Source organism: Lynx rufus, unplaced genomic scaffold (genome assembly GCF_022079265.1).
Source record: "Lynx rufus isolate CCGP_SWC_20201006 ecotype Redwood Valley unplaced genomic scaffold, mLynRuf1.p SCAF_35, whole genome shotgun sequence".
Lineage (NCBI taxonomy): Eukaryota > Metazoa > Chordata > Mammalia > Carnivora > Felidae > Lynx > Lynx rufus.
The window spans coordinates 430,363-446,236 of NW_025814851.1; the positions used below are offsets into that span (position 1 = coordinate 430,363).

Consider the following 15,874-nt stretch of genomic DNA (forward strand, 5'->3'; position numbering starts at 1 on the left):
CTCTCAAAAGTAAATAAACATGAAATTCCTTTGTATTAGGATATACTAACTTTTGCTGAGGTTACAAACAACCCCAAAATCTCAGCAGCTTAAAATAACAAGGATTTCTCACTCATGCATCTTGTCTGATTTGAGTTGGCTACATCTCTGCTCTATGTCATCATTCCAGGACCAATGCTGAAGGAGCAGCTCTTACCTGGGACATTGCCAGACTCCTAGCAGAGACTGAAGAGGAAAACGTGGCAATCACATAATAGCTCTTAGTTCTATTTGGAAATAACACAGGCCAATTCTCCCATTGCAAAGGGCAAAGCCAATCACATGGCTAACCTTGAGGGCAATGAGATGAATAAGCCTTCTGTAGGGAGAAGCACCAGATCTTTTGGAACAATAATGAAATCCACCATACCATCTGTACGCTATCAACGGATATCTAATAGACTTCTCAAACTCAACACTTCCAAACATGATCTCTTGATACTCCTCCCCATTCCACTGTTCTCCCTCACAGACTATTCAGTTGATAACAACTCTATCCCTCTGATTGCCTTAGCTCAAATTCTTGAAATCATTCTTGATACTGCTTTCATACTGCACATCTAATCTATCAGAAGTCCTGTTGGCTCTGCCTTCAAAATCTATCCAGAATCTGGGGCGCCTGGATGGCTCAGTCGGTTGAACATCTGACTTCGACTCAGGTCATGATCTCACAGCTTGTGAGTTCAAGCCCCACATTGGGCTTGCTGCTGTCAGCACAGAGTCCACTTGGGTCCTCTGTCCCCCTCTGTCTCTGCCCTTCCCCCACTCATATTCATTCTCTCTCTCTCTCTCTCAAAAATAAATAAAAACATTTTTAAAATACATGCATATATTCAGAATCTGACCACTTCTCACTATCCTTGCTGCTCCTGACCTGATGTGATTCACCATCATCTTTTGCCTGGATGGCTGCAATAGCCTTCTGTCTGGCCTCCCTGCTTCTAGCCTTGCCTCAGGTCCCCTTAGTCTGTTCACACAACATCCAGAAGTGAACCTTTAAAAAGCAGAGGCCGAACACATTCCCACTGCTCAAAATCCTCCAATGGCTGCCCATTTCTCTAAGAATAAAAGCCACAGCATTTAACAATGTTCTGCAAAGTCCTACAGGCTCTGCACACACCCCACATTATCTCTCTAATAGCATTTCCTACCTACGTCTCCTCCACCCACTTGCCTCCCTGCTGTTCCCCTGAATGTGTGCCTTTTGCATCCTCCTTAAGGGCTTTGCACTTGTTCCCTCTGCCTGAGTGCTCTTCTCCTAGATATCAGCATAGGTGACTCCCTCACCTTCAAGTATTTGCTCAAATATTACCTGTTCAATTATGCCTCCCCTGGCTTCAACATTTAAAATTGTAACACTCCCCATTTCCTTGGCACTTCCAGTTCCCTTTATTCTGCTCTATATTTTTTCCCAAAGGACTTATCATCTTACAAACTATTTAATGTGCTGTTGATTGTCTGTGCCCCCCCAAAAGCAACCTCCACAAAGACTCAGATTCTTGTCAGTTTTGTTCCTTGATGTCTCCCAAATGCTTACAGGAGTGTCTTGACAGTAGGCACTCCCCAAAGATTTGTCAAATGATAGAATGAGCGTGAGGGAACACAGGAAGATGAAGAAGAATGCACACTGCATGATACGTTGTAAAGTTCTTAAATGAGAATATTTCAAAATATTGTCCAGGGAGTCGTGTACACACACAGTATATTAATGCCCATTAGTAAGTGAATGTCAACATTTGCACAGTAGTTACCTCTTAGGGTAAGGATGAGGGAGAAGAGACATAAGATACTTCAATAGTATTGATCATGTTCTATTTCTTTTTTTTTTAATTTTTTTTAATGTTTATTTTTGAGAGAGACAGAGTGTGAGTGGGGAAGGGGAGAGAGAGGGAGACACAGGATCTGAAACTGGCTCCAGGCTCTGAGCTGTCAGCACAGAGCCCGATGCGGGGCTCGAACTTGGGAACGGCGAGATCATGACCTAGGCTGAAGTTGGACACTTAACCGACTGAGCTACCCAGGTGCCCTAATCATGTTCTATTTCTTAAGTTGGGGTGTTGGTTCATGGGTCTCTTTTATCATGCCTCCTAACTTGTAAATGGGTTATATATATATTCTCCTGTATGTGTCAAATATTTCAACCACAAAATGTTTAAAAACAAAACAAAACAAAAAAAGACCAGAACTAGCTCTAGGAGGAGTTGAGGAATGGTATTCTAAACAAAGAAATACCATGTACAAAGGCCTTGAGGTGGGAATGGTTGTTGCGTTGGAGGACTTGATAGGAGGCCAGTGTGCCTGGAAGACTGTAAGTGAGGGAGGCTGTGACGTGGGATGAATTGAAGAGGTGTGCAGGAGCCGGATCTTGAAACTCGTGGTTAGACATTTGGATCCGATGCTAAGTGCAGTGGGAAGCCATTGGATTGTAAGCAGGTGAGAGACATGATCAGATTCATGTTTGCAAAAGTGTATTTGGCTGTGGTTTTGGCTAGCTCACAATGCCAAAAGTGAGCTTCCCAAAATATGAAAGAACACAGGTGAATTTAAGCCTTCTACCCTGTCACTTGACTAGAGAATAAGTAGCAAATAAAGAGGAAAACGTGGTGCCATTTACTGAAATAGGGAAAACTGAATAGAGCATAATACAAATAGAGGAGACTTGTAAATGAGTTTGAGAATTAGAAAGATGAGCAGGGGTCAGATCATGAAGACTTATAAATCTGGCAAAGAGGGTTACATTTTATCTTGTAAACACTGGGGAGCCATTTGCTTTAAAGCTGCTTTTAAAGTTGTTGTTTTTTAAGATCTTTTATTTTTAAGTGATCTCTACACCCAACATGAGGCTTGAACTTACAACCCTGAGATCAAGAGTCACATGTTTCACTGAGTCAGCCAGGCACTCTATTGCTTTTAAAGGGTTTTTTTTTTTTTTTACTTTCTATCATTTCTTTATTTTTTATAATTTACATCCAAGTTAGTTGGCACATGGTGCAACAAAGATTTCAGGAGTAGATTCCTTAAGCCCCTTACCCATTTAGCCCATCCCCCCTCCCACAACCCCTCCAGCAACCCTATGTTCTCTATATTTAAGAGTCTCTCCCTGTTTTTATGTTATTTTTGCTTCCCTTCCCTTATGTTCATGTTTTGTATCTTAAAGTCCTCATATGAGTGAAGTCATATGATATTTGTCTTTCTCTGACTAATTTCACTTAGTATAATACCCTCTAGCTCCATCCATGTAGTTGCAAATGGCAAGATTTCATTCTTTCTGATTGCCGAGTAATACTCCATTGTATATGTATACCACATCTCCTTTATTCATTCATCCGTCGATGGACATTTGAGCTCTTTCCATACTTTGGCTATTGTTGATAGTGCTGCTATAAACATTGGGGTGCATGTGTCCCTTCAAAACAGCATACCTGCATCCCTTAGATAAATACCTAGTAGTGCAATTGCTGGGTCGTAGGGTAGTTCTATTTTTAATTTTTTGAGGAACCTCCATATTGTTTTCCAGAGTGGCTGCACCAGTTTGCATTCCCACCAGCAGTGCATCCTCACCAACATCTGTTGTTGCCTGAGTTAATGTTAGCCTGTCTGACCGCCATGAGGTGGTATCTCAGTGTGATTTTGATTTGTATTTCCCAGATGATGAGTGATGTTGAGCATTTTTTCATGTGTCAGTTAGCTATCTGGATGTCTTCTTTGGAGAAGTGTCTATTCATGTCTTTTGCCCATTTCTTCATTGGATTATTTGTTTTTTGGGTGTTGAGTTTGGTAAGTTCTCTATAAATTTTGGATACTAACCCTTTATCTGATATGTAGTTTGCAAATATCTTCTCCCATTCTTTCGGTTGCCTTTTCTTTTTGCTGATTGTTTCCTTTGCTGTGCAGAAGCTTTTTAATTTGATGAGGTCCTAATAGTTCATTTTTGCTTTGGTTTCCCTTGGCTTTTAAAACTGATTTTTTTTCAACGTTTTTTTTTTAATTTATTTTTGGGACAGAGAGAGACAGAGCATGAACGGGGGAGGGGCAGAGAGAGAGGGAGACACAGAATCGGAAACAGGCTCCAGGCTCCGAGCCATCAGCCCAGAGCCCGACGCGGGGCTCGAACTCACGGACCGCGAGATCGTGACCTGGCTGAAGTCGGAAGCTTAACCGACTGCGCCACCCAGGCGCCCCTCCCTTGGCTTTTAAAGGTTTTAAGCTGAGGTGCAATGGTCAGATTTGCTTTCAAAAAGGTCACTCTGGTAACTAGCAGAGAGAGAGAAGTAGAGAGGGTAACACTGGAGCAAGGGAGACCACTGAGGCTCCTGGGAATATTGTCTGGCACCCAATTGTGAGGCATGAGTTAGGGTGGTGACAACAGAGATGTAGGACACATATATGAAGTATACCAGTAGGTAAAATCAGTAGGAATCAATAAGTGGTCAGACACTGTAAGGAGAAAGGAATGGGGGTTAGGGGTGTAGTCAAGGGTGATGGTTAGCACTAATTAGCCATTCCACCCCACCCTTGCTCCAGATGAATAAGACAAACCTGCCAGATCTGAAGGAGGTGGCAGCCATTGAGGCTAGAAAAAATCAAGAAAAACAGCGACAGAGCCGATTCGTCAATGTGCGGACCCAGGTCATGGGGGTGAGTGGGAAATGGGGACTTTCTTGGGACCAGGAGTAACATCACTCCTGCACCTGGAGCGGAACATGGCAGTGTCTGTTACAGCCCTCCTTGATTTGAGCAGGCCCTCGGGTTGGAAAGGAAGGAGAATGGAGAGAAGGCATCCACTCCCAGGTGTGGGAAGGAAGAGGGCTGGGGGTATAGGGGAAGAGACTGGGGGAAGAGGAGCCAGTGACAGCTGACTCTCCTCCAGTCAGCTCTGGGCTGAGTGGCCTGGTTCTCGAGAGACAGACAACATGGAGCCAAAAGAAGTCTAAAGAATATTTGGTATTGTATATGCCTAAATGCTATCTGGAAGGCCACGTAAGAAACTGTTAACTAGGCTGAGAGAGATGGAAGGGACTTACTCTTCACTAAACTATATTCCCTTTTGCACTACCTTGAAATGTTTTAAATGAATTATAATCAAAATAAAGAGAAAATATTGATAGTTTAAGAAAAAATAAATTGCTAAGTAGGTGGATAGATGGGGGGATGCAGCATGGCATTCTGGAAAAGACCTTATACCTATGCTCAAGGCCAGGTCTGCTGTTTACTAGATGCATGGCTTTAAATGAGTTGCCTATCTTCTCTGAGCTCCAGGCTCCTTGGTAAAATGAAGCTAAATAAAGGAAGTGTGAAAGTGAATATTAACATATGGTGATGGCTCTGGAAACCAGAGGTATAGTGCCTGACATAAGTAAGTAGTTGGCTGAGAGATGTGTGGTGTGATTGAGATCCAGTTGGCAAGCTTTTCCTCAGGGTCTGCTCTGTGCCAAGCACTGGGTTGGGCAGAAGGGTACAAAACTGACTAAGGCCCGGTCTCCACCCTGAATGGGCTCACAGTCTGGTGGAGGAGATCATCAAGAGAGGCAAACTTCAATATAATGTGGACAATGGGTCCTAGATTCTATGGTAGTAAGGAATGCCTAAGGAATTAGGAAGGTGAAGCCTGGGCTGATCTTGAAGGATGAATAGGAGTTTGGGTAAAAAGAGGAAGAAAGAGTTCCAAGTGGAGGGAGCGGCTGGAGCAAAGGCTATTTGTTCAGAACAACCTAAGATGTACAGGGAAACATAAGCACAGAGCTCTTGAGGGTGGGGTGGGTGAAAAAGGTACTGAGATAAGGCTGGAGAAGGAGGCAGAAGCTAGACCACCGAGGGGCTTACAAGCCATGCTCAGATGATAGAATATTATCCAGTAGGTATTGGGAGTCTATTGGAGGATTCTGAAGCAGGTAAATTCTCAGCAGCTTGTGTTAGAGCATCCAAGGCCCACTGCTGTTCCCCCACCCTGATCTACCTTTTTCCTTGGGATCAGGTGGATGTCAAAGCCCTCGACAGCCAGGTGGAAGAGCGAAAGCTTCGAGAGGCAACAGAGCAGAGCAAGGAGGCAGCTTATGGTAAAAACTCAAGGCAAAGGGCAAGCCAAGAAGGCTAGTATAAGGGCTTGAGTGGGCTGAGGTAGGGTCGTACTGCCTTGGGGTGGGGCCTGAGGCCTGGGGTGTGGTGGGACAAATCCGATGGGCCTTGGGAGCAGAGGCCATGCTGAGTGGGCTCTGTCTCTGCCTTGGGGCTTTTCCATGTTCCTTCCCACCACTCCCAGCTACTTACCAGAAGCAGTATGATATGGTAGCCCAGATGCTAGAGAAGGAAGAGGCAGAACGGACACGTCGGCTGGCCAAGAAAGTCCAGGAATTTCGAGAGCAAAAGCAGCAGGTCAAGAACAAGCAGGAAATTGACTTTTGGGATCCTAGCCGACAGTGGATGGAGTATCCAGCCTATCTCAGGGACAGCGAATCCTGCTATGGTCCATCCAGCCTGCAGTACTTTGCAAGGGAGGACCTGGAGAAGGCCACATGCCTGAAAATGCAGCAGGAGCAGTTCAGGCAAAGCCTGGAGAAGCAGCTGAAGGAGCGACAACAAGTCAGGGTTGATAAGAAGTATTCAGGTAGGCAGCCGGAGCCCTCCAGCTTTATTGTGGGGATACAATATATAATATATAACATATAAAATATGTGTTCGTCAACGTTATGTTATTGGTAAGGTCAACAGCAGCAGTAGGCTATTAGTAGTTAACTTTTGGGGGAGTCAAAAGTTACATGTGGATTTTTGACTGTGGGGGGCATTGGTGCACCTAAGCCCTGCATTGTTCAAGGGTCAGCTCTATAATGTGGTTAAGATAGTTGCTAGGGAGAAAAATAAAGCACAAAAGGGGGATATGAGGACTTTGGGAGACGGGTGCACAGTTGCAATTTTAAGTAAGGAAAACCTCACTGAGGTAACGTTTGAATACAGATCCGAAGATGAGGAAGTGAGAAATGCAAACATCTGAGGGAAGAGCTGTCCAGGTAGAAGAAATAGTACAAAGGCCCCGAGGCAGGAGAGAGGGTGTCTGGAATGTTTGAAGAATGGCAGTGGGGCCAGAGTAGCTGAAGTAGACCCATTGAGGGGAAAAGTGATAGTAAACAAGCTTAGAGAGATGGAAGGGGCCAGATCCAGAGGGCCTCACGGGGCATGGTGGGGACTTTGGCTTTTACTGAGTGAGGTAGGAGCCATGGGAGGGTTTTGTGCATTGGAGTCACGTGATTTGTATTTTAGCTGTAAAATTTTGCCAGCCATTGTGGAGACTAGGTTAGAGGGGAAGACTAGAGGCAAGGAGATTAGCTAGAATGCTGTTGCAGCCAAGAAGAGGTGGCCAACAGGCAGCCATGTAGCTATATGATTCTGAGGTGGCATATAGCCAGCCAGCCTGGGGTGCAGGGAGAGATCTGGAGGTCCAAGATGGGGAAGGCTGTGCAGATGAGCAGGATGCTAAGCCTGAATGGAGCCTGGGAAAGGGTGAGCAAATGGTACACTCTGTGAGGACAAAGGTCAGAGCTGTCTTATTAACCACTACAACCCCAGTGACTTACACACTACACTACCTTGTACATGGTAGATGCTCAGTAAATGTATCTTGAGTGAATGAGGGAGCCCATAACAAAGGGATCAGGGAGGTAGGATAAAAGATACATCACCGCCTCACTGCCCTTCCTACCCTCTTCCGTGGGCCTCTCGTCTGCACTTGGGTCCGGTGACTCCGTTCTGCTAATCCTCTGGCGGTTTTCTGGGTTTTTTAGGCAGGTGTAGGTGGAATCTGAGTGATCAGCAGGACGCGCGGTGAGCCCAGCGTCCTCCTACGCCGCCATCTTCCTGTCGACCCCAAGATACATCAAATAATAAAAAGAGCTAACCTGTATTGAGCACTTACTGTATACCAGACACTCTAAGTTTGCTACCATATATTAACTCAGGTAATCCTGACAACCAGTGCATGAGGCAAGTCCTAGTATTATCCCCATTTTCAGTGGAGGAAACTGAAGAACAGAGATGTTAAATAACTTGCCCAAAGTCATACAGCTAATGGTGATGGACGCAGGAAGTAAACTTGGGCAAGCTGGCTCCAGAGCCCAACCATGTCTTGACCATGACACCATGCTTGCCTTCTCTCAGTTGCCATGAGAAGTAGGGACTTAGGGGCGCCTGGGTGGCGCAGTCGGTTGAGCGTCCGACATCAGCCAGGTCACGATCTCGCGGTCCGTGAGTTCGAGCCCCGCGTCGGGCTCTGGGCTGATGGCTCGGAGCCTGGAGCCTGTTTCCGATTCTGTGTCTCCCTCTCTCTCTGCCCCTCCCCCGTTCATGCTCTGTCTCTCTCTGTCCCAAAAATAAATAAAAAACGTTGAAAAAAAAATTAAAAAAAAAAAAAAAGAAGTAGGGACTCAGAGGTCAAGGGAGGAGTTTCAGAGAGGGAGTCATCAATAATATCAAAGGCCCTGGAGAAGTTCAGATAGGAACAGAAACCTGTCTACTGTATTTGGAAATTGGGAGTATTTGGTGATTTTTGTCAGAGCGCTGCAGTGGCGCCATGGGGCCCAGCTACCCTGTAGCAGCAGGCAAGTGTATGAGAAGGCAGAGCTAGGCAACAGGGACAGCAGAATACCAAGGGAGAGTCCACACAGTGTAATGGAAGGAGCATGGGCTGATTCCTTGAGAGACTTGGATTCAAATCCTGACCGACTACTTGCTGTGCAACCTTGGGCATTTTGCTTCACCTCTGGACCTTAGTGTCCTCACCTGAAAAATGGTGCTGATACTTTCCTCTCTGGGTTGTTGTGAAGAGTGAAATGAAACCATGTACCTCTATCCATCCTCCCCACCCCACCCTTGCCATCCTCCAGCATCTGAAGTCTGTGTCCCTGTGCCTCTTCAAAGCCAAGCCTTAAGCCTATGTTCTGGACCCCATTATCCCTGTGCCTCCCTCTACCTGCCCCCAGGCTGTGGTCTCTCAGATATCCCCTGCACTGTGTTTTCAACATTTCTTCTTTCACTGGTCCCTCCTGTGCCTGCTGTAAACATGCTTATGTCTAACCCATCTTAAAAAAAAAGCCTCCCTCCACCCTGTGATTCCTCTAGATGCTGTGAGCTAGCTGTTGTTCTTTACAGCCATACTTTTTGAAAAATCTGCTTCTGCTTGCTGTTTTTTCTTCCTTTCCAGTCACACCTCAACCCCAAGATCTCCTTTCTCCCCCACACAAATGCACTGACCCTGCTCTTGCTAAATCGCCAATGTGTTTGTGTTAAGTACAAGAGGTTCTGTTTAGTCTTTCCTCTTTGGACCTTTCTTGCTACACTTGACTCTAATCACATGCTTCTTGAGGCTCTTTTCCTTGGCTTCTGTAATAGTACATTCTGCTCTTAGCTCTCTGACCATTTCTTCAGTATCTGCCTTTTGTGGGCTCCTCTTCCTTTACTCCTTCCTTGTTGAGGCTTGGTCTCTGGCACACTGCTTTCCCTACCCTGCAAACTTACCTCAGGTGCCCTCGGCCCTCATTCTGGTTTGAACTACCATGTCACCACCTCTGTGCTGTGGACTCTCTACCTGCAGAATCAGATCTGCAGATGCCTGTTGACCACCTTCAACTTAGCTTCCTAAACAGAATTCCCTAGCCTGCTCTTCATTCTCTTTTATTTCCAGTGGTGGCCACACCATACATCCAGTCATCCAAGCCAGGACCCTGGGAACCATCCAAATCTTTCCCCTCCCTTACTCTCTCATGCAATCAATCATGTACTGCTAATGTAGCCTCCTATATATTTGGCCTGGCTTGAGCCCTCCAAGATGGCTTCTCTACCTCTGTTGTCTCCCACCAGCCTGACTACATTCTATACCGGCCCGGAAGGAGCTTTCTAAAATACACAGCTAACTGTGTCCCCCGCCCCACCCCCTTGCTTAAAATCCTTCCATGTTCCCCACTACCTTCAGGGCAAGTTTTTGGCTCTTAGTCTGGCCCCTGCAAAGCTCTCTAGCCACTTGCATTTTATGCTCCAGCAAGAGCACACTATTTGTAGTTTAAGATAGAGAACATACTTTTTCTTGGTTTCCTTCATTCATTTGACAAATATTTATTGAGCACCTACTATGTGCCAGGCTCTGATCTAGGTGCTGGGCATGGTAGTGAATAAAACAGACAAAATCTCTGCCCTCACAAAGGTTACTTCCTAGTGAGGAGAGAGATAGGCAATAAACAAAATAAGTTAAATGTAGAGTATATTGAATGGTGGCAAATGGTAGGGAGAAGAATAAATCAGGGAAGGGGGATAAATGTTGGGGACAGGAAGGTTGCAATTTTAGGTAGGAGAGACGGGGAAGGCCTCACTGAGGTGGCAATATTTGAGCAAAGACCTGGGGTGAGCAACAGAACATGAGCCAAGAGTAACATCTATTGCAAATCCCTGGGGCAGTAGTGCCTGGCATGTTCTAGAAACAGCAATGAGGCTGGTGTGACTGGACTAAAACACAGCCTGGAATGCCCTTTGCTCTTTCTATATGCAACGCACATTTCAAAGATCACCTCCTCCTGGAAGCCTTCCTCTCACCCACCACCCAAAGCTCTCATGATGCCCTGTATACATTTCTATCATTGCCCTTATCAAAATGTGGTATGATGATCTATGTTTGATCCATCTCCCTGTATCTTTCAGGTAGGCACTTGAGAAATCCTTTGTTGCTGCTATTTTGGCTATCCCTAGCCCCAAAGAGTAACTCCTCCACATCCCTACAATTAGGACATTCCCCTCCCAAACATACATATACACACATCCACCGAGCTTGTTGAACAAATAGCTGAATGAATGAACCAGCAATGGGGCAGACCAGTATAGTGCCCTGGCCATATTTATCTGTGTAGATCTGCTCGATGACCAGCTGCGCCTAGCCATGGATACACGGGCCGCCCAGCTGGCCAAGCTGGAGGAGTCCTGTCGCGTGGCCATGATGACTGCCATGGCCAATGCCAACAAAGCCCAGGTATGGCCTGAACCATTCGGTGTACTGGGCTCTCCCCAACCCCTTGAACAAAGTCCTAGAGAACCTTAGCCGTATCTTTGCCCACATAAACTTTCTTGAATCAACACCAGCCCTCTCATCTAGCTGAGGATGTCCCCTTTCACCTAAGGGCCCTCTTAGGGCAGAAGATGCTCTTCCCCACATCCAGACTCAGGATGACCTGAAAATGGAACACCACCCTCCCTTCCCCAGCCTCTCAGTCTAAAGGTTTCCAGAGAACAGGGAACTTCCCTGTCATCCCACCGCCCCCGCCCATATTAGGTCAAAGGTCAGGCAGTATCTGTTCCTTCTCTCCCAGAGATAGAGGAGAGTAGGGTCATGTCTTCCCCTCCCCTGTGACTGAGGGTTCCCCGATGTTGGGTACCCAAATGCTCATATTTTGGGGCCCCACCAGGCAGCTGAGATGGCTCAGCGGCAGCGCCATGAGCAACGCCATGAACAGGAGGCTAACCTCAAGGAGACCCAGAAACAGGTCACGAGTAACCTACTGACTGAGAACCCCCAGACTACCCAAAACCCTGTGGCTCCCCACCGGGTCCCACTCCATTGTTGGAAGGGCATGACTCCAGAGCAGCATGCTGCCATCAAGAAAGCCCAAAAGGTGCAACACCATGAAAAGGAGGCACAGCGCCGGGCTGAACAAGCACTGGATGCCAAAAGGGAAAGTCAGACCTTGAGCTTGGCCCAGGCAGCACTGCAGCTAGAAGAGCAAGAGAGGGAACTTTGTGCTGTATTTCAAAGGGGGCTGGGTTCCTTCAATCAGCAGCTGGCTACGGAGCAAAAAGCTCAGTGAGTTCTAGGGGGTGGCAACATGAATGCCAAGGGAGGGATGGGAAGGGTCAGGGAGAGAGGGAAGCTCATTAGCTGAGGCCTCTGCACTTCTTTCACAGGCAGAATTATCTGAATTCGATAATCTACACCAATCAACCTACAGCCCAATATCACCTGCAGTTCAATACCAGCAGCCACTGAGCTCAGGATGGTCATCTCTTCTCCCTCATCAAGCTCACAGAGGCTTGGAGTCAGAGATGAAAATGCTGAAGGCCTCCTCCACCAATCCATCCCCCCAATATCCCTACCTTTGACCCTAGTTAATAAAGTTATTCACTAAAATCAAGGCCATGTGTTGTAACAGGACACAAAAGGTGTGAGGTACTGCCTTTCCCACCCACCCCTGGGCTTGGAGGATCTGACCCTGTTACTAATTCACCTTTCTTCCCCATGCCAGTTTACCCAGCACACAGCATTACCCACTCCCTGTGAGAAACAGGCTTTATTAGGCACAGAGTGTGACTGCTGGGCAGTTACAAGATGGCTACTGGACTTCCTCTCAAGCTGCAGTACAGTATTCCAGGGGAAGGAGGGGCAAAAGAACAGGTGTTTTCTGTGCCCTCTCCCTTCAAGGCTGCATGCGGATGGCCCCATCTAGCCGGATGACCTCTCCGTTGATGAATGGGTTTTCGATGATGGCTTGTACCAGATGAGCATACTCAGCAGGGTCACCCAGGCGGCTGGGGAAGGGCACCTGGCTGGCCAAGAAGGTGCGCACTTTTTCTGGGAGGCTGGTCAGCAGTGGGGTACCAAATAGGCCTAGACAAGACAGTCAGAGTCAGAGGCCTACCCTTCCTTTTTTTTTTCAATGTTTATTTATTTGAGAGAGAGACAGAGAGCACATGCTCAAGTTGGGGAGGGGGAAAGAGAGAAGAGAGAGAGAGAGAATCCCAAGCAGGTTCTGTGCTGTCAGCACAGAGTCCAACGCGGGGCTCGATCTCACCAACCTGAGCCGAAATCAAAAGTCGAATGCTTAACCAACTGAGCACCCAGGCGCCTTTGCCCTTCCTTTCATATTTACTCATTCCCTCCTCACCTTAGCCCCAACTATGTACTTATGATGCCCAGAAATGGAAGACTATTGCTGCTTAGTTGGTAGACACCTTCCCCTCTCAACTGCCCATGAATCCTACCCAATCCCAGGTGTGGCAGAGAGGAAATATATCTACCTGGAGCAATGGTCATCACTCGGATGCCCATGGGAGCCAGATCCCGAGCAATGGGCAGTGTCATGCCCACTATGCCCCCCTTGGAAGCAGAGTATGCAGCTTGTCCAACCTGGAGAAGGAGTAGAGGTCATAGGTGGAAGAGCCCTAACAAGTCACCAAGGACACACAAGCCTTGTCCCTGCCCACACACCTGGCCCTCAAAGGCAGCCACGCTGGCAGTGTTGATGATGACCCCGCGTTGGCCTCCCTGATCTGGTTCATTCTGGCCCATCTCACCAGCCACCAGGCGGATCACATTGAAGGTGCCCATGAGATTCACCTGGAAGACCAGTAGAAACATGGTGTAGGGCTTTTGTCCCCTAAAAGCTGTGGGGGCACCCACAGTCAAATATCTCTTACTTGTACCCCTGGAGAACCTCCAAGGCCTTACATTAAGAACTCGCTGGAAGTCCTCCAAAGTATGGGCCTGATTCTTCTTTAAGTTGTATGTCTTCATAGCCACTGCAATGCCTGCACAGTTGACTGCCACATCCACACGGCCAAACTTTTCTCTTGCTAGAGTCAGGGCTGCTTGCACGTCCTTCTCTGAGGTCACCTTCAAAGGGAGAAGTGGAGAAAAGTATACATCTCCCAGCACACACACTCACCACTAAACCTGGAGGAGGAGGGAGCAGGTCCAGTCTTTGAGTGACAACAGGATTCTGTAATCAAGGGAGAGGCCAAAAGAAAACTCAAGAGTGGGGCAAAGGTGAAAATGTTAGGTAGTATAGAGCAGTGTTCAAAACATTTTTCAAATCTATACCCTCTTTTGATAAATTCACATACCCCTGGAGATTTCTGTGGATCAGAGCAGCTTTGAGAATTAGTGATATGAAGATAACTAGCTTCACTTTCTGTAGTTTCACTAAAAGTTTTTCAACTTTGTAAATATAAAACTACAGAGCACAATATGCGTTTTCAAACTGTACATACCAACTCCAGGAGATTCTGATATGTCCAATCTCCATCCCCACTGCCGTGGGTCCGGGCTTTGTACATTCCTTATTGCAAAAGTTCCCACAGTGCTTGACAGCTTAGGCCAAAAGGGGCAAGGAGATGGGTTCACTGTCCACATGGATAGCACCCTTATGGAAGGGGACCCCACCAGTTCCCAGGCCTATTTCAGTGACCTCATGTACACACTTACGTCAACTGGGGCAAAGACGCAACTCTTCCCTAACTTCTTGGCTTGGACCTCCCCATCGGAGTTAGGCAGGTCCAGAAGCACAGCAGTGGCCCCTTGCCCCACCAGTCGCTCCGCCGTGGCCAGACCCAGACCAGAGGCTCCTCCGGTTATTAGAGCAACTAGGCCCTGTGAAGGATACGGTCAAATGGGTATGCTGTGCAGACCACCCCCACTCCTGCAAGGGAGACTCCTGGTCACGCCTGCGGTGTAACCCAGGTGTGTTTCCTCTCCTTACTGATGGGACCTTTTGGTGGTGTCTCATCCCCAGACAGCCCACACACATGCAGCGGAGAGTTGACCTTCACCTCCCAAGCCCAACTGCCGCACTACCAGGCCTAGATAAGGGTGACCCTTTCTCCCAGCACCGATCTCTACCCCCTAGTTCCACGACCGCGCGGTCCCAGCTGGCGCAGCGGGGCAGCCAGCGGGAGCGAACGCCCCACTACCTTCACAGTCCGACATGCCGCAGCCATCTTGCCCTGGCCTCTCCACGAGCCTGGCCATGAGGCAGACCCTGATTGGCCGAGGCGGAGGGATGGGGCGGGGCCTGCGAAGGGACGGGCCAATGCGCAAGACTCCGGGGCGTGGTGTCGGCTGTTTTTGTCCCTGCGCACTGCGCGAAGCCAAGGCCAGGTGCCTCCGGAGTTTTTTCACCTAGATAAAGAACCCAATAGCAGCAGCACAATACCATCACACCTTCCGCACTACTTACTCCCTAGCTAGTCTTTGAGCAGGCGGCCAGCTCCGCGGGGAGTAGGCGGACAGGAGGTTGAGAGTATTCCTTACTCAGAAAAAGCCTTCATTCAAGCATACACATATGAGAGTTTCTCATATGCCAGGCTCTGTGCGGGTCACTGGGGATACCCAAAGGAATATTAAAAGATTCATGCCTTCCAGAAGGACATAGTTCAGTTCGGGAAAGATAATTACAGTACAGACACAGACAAAGGGACAGAGAACAAAGTTCTGAGACATAAACATGGATATGCAAAGATGTAGATTCTGAGAGCCACCAGAGAGAAATATGTTAAGAGACTGAGAAGAACAGAGATGCCAGATTGGATCACAAAGATATGGATGTAGAGCCACTAAGAGAGGGAAGTCAAACTCGCTTTTCGTAGATGACATGATACTCTACATGGAAAACCTGAAAGACTCCACCAAAAAACTGCCAGAACTGATACACGAATTAAGCAAAGTCGCAGGATACAAAAATCAACGTACAGAAATCGAGTGTATTTGTATACAATAATAATGAAGCATTAGAAAGAGATATCAAGGAATCAATCCCATTTACAACTGCACCAGAACCCATAAGATACCTAAAAATAAACCTAACCAAAGAGGTAAAAGATCTGTATGCTGAAAACTATAGAAAACTTATGAAAGAAATCGAAGAAGACACAATGAAATGGAAAAACATTCCATACTCATGGATCGGAAGAACAAATATTGTTAAAATGTTGATACTACCCAAAGCGATCTACACATTCAATGCAATCCCTATCAAAATAACACCAGAATTCTTCACAGAGCTAGAACAAACAATCCTAAACTTTGTATGGAACC

The 15,874-nt window shown here is 47.1% G+C and overlaps 2 protein-coding genes across 2 annotated transcripts; one reads left to right on the forward strand and one right to left on the reverse strand.

Annotated features, from left to right (window-relative positions):
- The first annotated feature begins 4,375 nt into the window (after positions 1 to 4,375).
- Positions 4,376 to 12,052, forward strand: RIBC1 (RIB43A domain with coiled-coils 1). Its single transcript, XM_047093607.1, has 6 exons — positions 4,376 to 4,677; positions 6,014 to 6,095; positions 6,299 to 6,643; positions 10,923 to 11,041; positions 11,475 to 11,869; positions 11,971 to 12,052. Exons 1-6 carry the CDS (start codon positions 4,564 to 4,566, stop codon positions 12,050 to 12,052), a joined length of 1,137 nt encoding a protein of 378 aa, XP_046949563.1. The 5' UTR covers positions 4,376 to 4,563.
- Positions 12,053 to 12,334: 282 nt separating this feature from the next.
- On the reverse strand, positions 12,335 to 14,794 carry HSD17B10 (hydroxysteroid 17-beta dehydrogenase 10). The gene is made up of 6 exons (XM_047093633.1): positions 14,752 to 14,794; positions 14,267 to 14,431; positions 13,511 to 13,675; positions 13,271 to 13,399; positions 13,081 to 13,189; positions 12,335 to 12,670 (listed from the first exon to the last, which is right to left on the reverse strand). Exons 1-6 carry the CDS (start codon positions 14,776 to 14,778, stop codon positions 12,480 to 12,482), a joined length of 786 nt encoding a protein of 261 aa, XP_046949589.1. The 5' UTR covers positions 14,779 to 14,794; the 3' UTR covers positions 12,335 to 12,479.
- Positions 14,795 to 15,874: the final 1,080 nt, after the last annotated feature.